Source organism: Chrysochloris asiatica, unplaced genomic scaffold (genome assembly GCF_000296735.1).
Source record: "Chrysochloris asiatica unplaced genomic scaffold, ChrAsi1.0 scaffold00135, whole genome shotgun sequence".
Classification (NCBI taxonomy): Eukaryota; Metazoa; Chordata; class Mammalia; order Afrosoricida; family Chrysochloridae; genus Chrysochloris; species Chrysochloris asiatica.
The window spans coordinates 4253315-4259479 of record NW_006408653.1 but is presented as its reverse complement, the minus strand read 5'-3'; the positions used below and the strand labels follow the sequence as shown (position 1 = coordinate 4259479).

General features: G+C 52.9%; 1 protein-coding gene across 1 annotated transcript in view; it reads left to right on the top strand.

Moving 5' to 3' along the window:
• Positions 1-4372: 4372 nt before the first annotated feature.
• VWA5B2 (von Willebrand factor A domain containing 5B2) overlaps positions 4373-6165 on the top strand; it is a 14320-nt gene continuing 12527 nt past the window's right edge. Inside the window, exons 1-2 of the mRNA XM_006869792.1 lie at positions 4373-4511; positions 4590-4760. Coding sequence (XP_006869854.1) covers positions 4373-4511; positions 4590-4760 — 310 coding nt within the window. The remainder of the gene's footprint in view (positions 4512-4589; positions 4761-6165) is intronic.

Here is a 6165-nt window from a genome sequence, read left to right as displayed (position 1 = left end):
AGCAGTCAAGAAATCAAACGACGTATTGCATTGGGTAAATCTGCTGCACAAGACCTTTTTAAAGTGTTGAAGACCAAAGATGTCAGCTGAAGGACTAAGGTGCACCTGACCTAAGCCATGGTATTTTCAATAACCTCATATGCATGAGAAAGCTGGACAGTGAATAAGGAAGACCATAGAAGAATTGATGCTTTTGAGGTATGGTGTTGGAAAATATTGAAAGTGTCATAGGCTGCCAAAAGAACCAATAGATCCGTTTTTGGAAGAAGTGCAGCCAGAGTGCTCCTTGGAGACCAGCCAAGATGGCCAAACTTCGTCTCTCATACTTTGGACATATTGTCAGGAGGTACCAGTCGCTGGAGAAGGATATCATGTTTGGTAAGGTGGAGGGACAGAGAAAAAGAGGAACACCCCCAACAAGATGGATTGACCAAGTGGCAGCATCAATGGACTCAAGTATGACAATAGTGGTGAGGTTGGCCCAGGATCGGGCAGTGTTTCGTTCTGCTGTGCATAAGGTTGCTATGGGTCGGTACCAACTCAATGGCACCTAACAACAGCAACAACAACCCCTGAGAAAACTCCCTATCAACTGATTGGTTGCTTATACAGATCTAATCATGGAAATGATCATATTATATTAGCTGTCATCATGGGACATAACTACATCATAACTACTAAATCAAGAGTCATCCCCAAGCCAAGTTAACACACACCCTTAACCATCACATGCCCCTCCTAAATGCTCCCTTTAAAAAGCTTTTATAACATCTACTACTTCTCTGTAATACAGCACTTCTCTCAGTCTGTTGTACCTACTTATGTCCACCTTTTCCACTAAAATGTGACCCTCTTCAAGACAGAGGCTATGCCTTTTCATGTCCCTATACCCTCCCTTGTCTCTGGAACAAGACAGACCAGCCAAGCTTGATGACATCCCTCAGCCCTGCCCAGGATCTGCTCTGTCTTTGGGAACCTGGCTCCTGGGTATTCTGGGTCTGTGCTGTGTTGTCTCTGTTGCCTCCTTGCAGACTCACCACCAGAGTGTTCCCATCTATGTCTCAGAGAGCCTTCTTGCTGGCCCTAGGTACACTGGCCTGCCCCATCCTGCAGGATAAACTACACTCAGGTGCTAATCTGTCTCTCCCTTGGTTTACCTCAACTAAAACAGCCTTCCCAGCAGAATCTCAGAGCTAGTCTAGCATCTTAGCAAAGTTTGGCTTCTGTTAATGTGTGTCTGGTCTCTGAGAGGGACACCATCTTCCTAGAAGACTATCTTACATGCAAATTCTTCTCAGGACCAAAGACAAGGACTTCTTTTTCCATTTCTGTGTTCTTGAATCTTAGATGACTGCTCCCCAAGGACTCATGTTTGGTCTTAGGACCACATGTAGCTCTTGGTTCATTTGCAAAAGGGGAAGAGCACAAGATACACACGGGAGATGACTGCTACCTGGACCTCTACGGGGCCCTAGCTAGGTGCCAGGGTCATATGAAGAGACTATGTGCCCACTCACCAACCACTGTTTCTCTCCAGGTCGTGAGAGGGACCTGCATCTAGAATTAGGCTGAGGAGGGCCTCCATGGAACCAGGGCTCTGACTATTAGGGAGGAGTAGGGCTGGGACCCAGCTGGGGCTCCCTGTGACTGGAGTGATACGCTTCCTGTACTATCCTTGTACATTCCTACCTATGAAGTTCCCTTTGGAGAGGCCAATTATTTCCATCATGCTAAGACGTTTGAGCAAGGGACAAAACTGGAGTTGAAGGCCTAGGTATTCAAGGAGACAAGGATCCTCTCGAACCAATGTGATGATGGGATAAAAAGGATAAAATTAACAAGGAAGGCTGATGACCCTCCGTTTGGCATGATGGCCCCCTCCCCAATAGCTTCTTCCTTTCCATCCTCCAGCCACCGGAAGTGCTCTTCAAGCTTTCTTTGCTCAATGTGGAGGTGGTCTTTGCAAGGAAGCTTGCATGGGTGACCCTCAACTGTAGTCATCTCTCCTCATTTCCCTAGGCTCTCAAACCCTCCCTCAGGAGTATTGGAAGGATTGTTTTTGCTAGTCTTAGTTGACAAGGAGCTCTGGTAGCATCGTGGATATGAATTGGGCTGCTAACCTCAAGGTCAGCAGTTCAACACTACCATCCATTCAATGGGAGAGAGATAAGGCTTTCTGCTCCCTTAAAGATTTACAATGTCTGAAATCCTGTGTAGGGTCACTATGAGTTGGAACCAACTCCGTGGCACACTTCTACCTCCACCACCAGTCTTAGTTAACATCCAGTATGTTTAGATTCCTGTGGATCTCATGTGTATAGAGTAGAATTGCTCCATAGGATTTTCAAGGCGGTGACCATTTGGAAGCAGATTGCAGGCCTGTCTTCCAAGGTGCTTCTTGGTAGGTTGAATCACCAACCTTTTGGTTCAGACTGCTTGCACTATGCAAGGACTCCTTTTGCAACACAACACTGTCAAGCCGCATGAAAATTCTGCCGATAACAAGCAGTGTTACTAGCTGGGTTGTTTTATCCTGAGAGTTTTTCACTGATGGGCTGTTATGATGGGGATAGTTTGCATAAGACCGCAGGCTCTCATTACTAAAGTCCAGGACAATTGAAGTTACCAGCAGAGTATAGCCTGAAGTAAGAATCCTGCATTGCCCCTCTCAGAAGTAGGGAGGTGGCACTACAGTGATGGGAAGATTTGTTCCTTGGGGGGTGGGGTGGGGGACCGCTGCAGTATTGAGAGATCCAAGCAAAGGGTGAGTGGTTATTGAAGTTTCCACGGACTCTGAAGGTAATTGCAGGCTTGTGAGGGATTCTGTAGCGATGGAGAAGCACTCTTCAAGGCAAAGGGACCGACTTCTTGTGGGGGAGGGGTCTCACGGTGACGAACAAGGTGGAGTTAGTTGCAGTGGGGAGGTGGGGGGTAGGAATATTGGGACAGCTGGGGCTGTTTCACTGCTGGGGGTTGCAGCCTAAGCAGCTCAGCAGCACTTGCAGAACGCCTCTCTTCCTGAAGGTAGGAAGGGTGGAGCCGAGGAGGCCTAGTTCCCGCAATGATGGGGGCTGTGAAGCGGCGGTGACTCCGTCCTGCACTGCAGTGCCGGGTCTGGCTCTCGCGGCCAGGGCTAGCGCGGAGGCAGTACAACGCAGGCAGAGGTGGGAGCGTAAGCTCAGCCGCAGCGGCGGGCGGGGCGGAGGCGGGCCGGAGGGGCGGCCTCTCCGAGCCGGGGCGGGATCAGCACCAGTGGGGCTGGCGCCCGTGAGGGGACTCAGAGCGTTCACCGCGGAAGTCCAGAGCGAATGCCCAGCGGTTGCCTGGACCCAGCGCGGCCCCAAGCGCAGAGCCGGCACCACCCAACCTGTTCCTGTCGCGGCGCTCAAAACTCGGAGAGGACGCGACGGTGAGGCTAAGGATGCCCGCGGAGGGTGGGAGGGAGATCCCAAAACGCAGTCCGCAACATCCCCGGACCCTAGCTGTGCGGGCGGAGGAGATCGCAGCCGTTCCCCATTCCTGGACCAGCTCTGCCAGGGTAGGGTGAGCTGCTCTGGACGGGTGGGTCTCAATGAATTCCCTATCACAATAGTGTCCCGGTCTTGCCTCCACTAGACTCTCTCGGTTCGAATGTCCCTATCTCGTTCTTCCGAACCCAACCCCCTCGGATCCCGCTAGCAGCCGCTCAGCGAGTCCTAGTTGGATGCGGCACAGGAGGGAATAAAAGCCTGCGGCCCTTTCGACTTATCATCCCAGCCCGGCCCTTGTTGGGTTGAAGGGTACCCAGGAAAATGCGGGCCCTTTAAACCTTTGCTCCCCAACCTAGCGCATCTTCTCGCTCTCCACCAGTTCTACTTCCGACAGCTGGCAGCCGCAAGGAGCCCCGGGGAGCCAGCAGGTACTGGGGCGTCGGTGGGGCTGGGGAGCCAGTGATGAACAGCTGTGCCAGTCCTCCCAACCCTTCCCAGCCCCTCCCACCCCTCCCCCGCCCCCAGAGGGACCGGCGGTGGGACTGCTGGGCGCCGGGAGGGCAGGTTAATCATTAACCCTCCGGTTGCCGGGACCCGGCGCTACTCCGGAGTTGCGCTTTGCCTTGGCTTCCCAGGTAACGGGCGAGGATGCCCAGTTCACCATCCTCCTCCCTACTTCCCCCCACACTTCTGCCTCCCCCTCTCCACCACCTGTCAGCCAAGCTTGAGCCCCGGGCTCAGCCTTGCGCTCCCTAAAGACTGCATCCTAGGCTAGGGCCTGAGTTAGGTTCTTTCAACTGGCTCTCCCCAACCCCCACCCGGAGGGTGGGTAGGGGCGCCCAGGAGTCACCGGGCACGCCCCTTCATCTAACACCCCTCCCCAGGGCCGGTCACCTGGCAACATGCCTGGTCTATACTGCCCCTCCAGCTGGACGCCGCTGCCCCTCACTGACTCCTGGGTCCGGGCCTGTGCCAACGGGCCCTGCCTCAGCCTGCGGGCCCGGCTCACCTACCACAACCCACAATCGCAGCCGGTGGACGGTGAGGTCTGGTCGGGCGCGCGGGATGAGGGGCGCGGTTACCCGGTGGGATCCGACACTGCTTTCTGCTTTTCCTCAGGCGTCTTCGTGTACCCGCTGGCGGAGACCGAGGTGGTATCGGGCTTCGAGGCCGAAGCGGCGGGTCGGCGAGTGTCCTTCCAGCTACGGAGCCGGCGCCGCTCTCAGGCGGCCTGCTGCCGCGCGCTGGGCCGGGGGTTGGGGGCCGCCACTCCTCGCCGCTGTGCGCAGGGTGAGTCCAGGGCGCCCCGCCCCGCCCTTTGAAGGCCGGCTGCAGCTCTGGTTCCCGCACCCGCTTTGCGTCCCGCCCCCAACCTCACCACCTACTGATGTTTTCATTCATTGATTCATCCTTTTATTCAACAGTCGTGGACTAAGCACCTGACATGCGCCAGGTACTGGGGAATATGACCCAGGCCTGACCCGAGGTTCCAAACCTGGGAAACAGAAACAAACCAGGCAGTCTTGCTGTGGTACTTCCAGCCCCTTACCGACCGGGCTACCATAGCCTTCCCGTGGGTGCTGCAAAGGCAACGCTCTCTACAACTGGCCCCCTCCAGCCCCTTCCTTTTTCCCCAGTGTAAATGGGCCAACTCCTGGACCATGAATGATCCCCTCTACCTAGCAGCAAGACCCTACTGACGTTCCATTCTGTCCTCCCACACAAGATACTACAAACAATGATAGGTTGTGCCACACATTTCTACTTTGATTGTCCCATTACCTTCTAATCACCCTTTACGACCCACCCAAAGACCACTTCTTGGGAAGCCCTCCCTGACTCCTCCACAAATAATTGCACTCTTCCCTTGTGCCTTTTGTGTGACCTTATTGCAACACTTTCCACCTGGAGTAATTGTCACAGGTCCACATATCTCTCTTTCCCTCAGGATCATTAGTTTCTGAACCTGCGACAGGGTTTTGGTCATCTTCCAATCTAAGTACTGGCACAGGAACTGACACAGAGGGCTCAGTGAGTGCTGGGTGATGGGGAGAAGCCTAGCTCTGTGCTAGGTTCTGTGGCTTACACTTGATCCTTTAATTTATTCATTCATTTGATTCCTGCTCATGAAATTTATCATCCAGGTAAGAAGAGGGACAGGAATTCTGTGGTACTGAGATTTGGCATAAGTCTAGCAAGTTGTTAGAGGCCAGTATGAATTCTGGGCTGAGGTCCCAGGAATGTTGTAGAAGAAAGATGGAACCAGCATTTGACTAAAACAGAAGGTTGTTGTTGTGTTATTAAGTGCCCTCGAGTCAGTTCTAACCCATAGCAACTCTATATAGGGTTTCCGAGGAGCAACTGGTGGTTTAAACTGATGACCTTGTGGTTCAAACTCACTTTGTGATCCAGTGCATTGTCTTGCTGCTTAATTAAATGGAAAGGAAGGGATATTGGCTTAAACAAATGTTTGCAAATAGATTATATGAGTACTGAGACAAAACCAAAGCCCACCCACTGCTGTGAAGTCACTTCCAGCTCATAGCGACCATGTGGGACAGAGTAGGGTTTCTAAGGTTGTAAATCTTTATGGAAGCAAACTGCCATATCTTTTTTCCTCAGAGCAGCTGGTAGGATTCAAACCACCAACCTTTCAGTAAGCAGCTGAGTGCTTAACCACTGTGCCACCAGGACT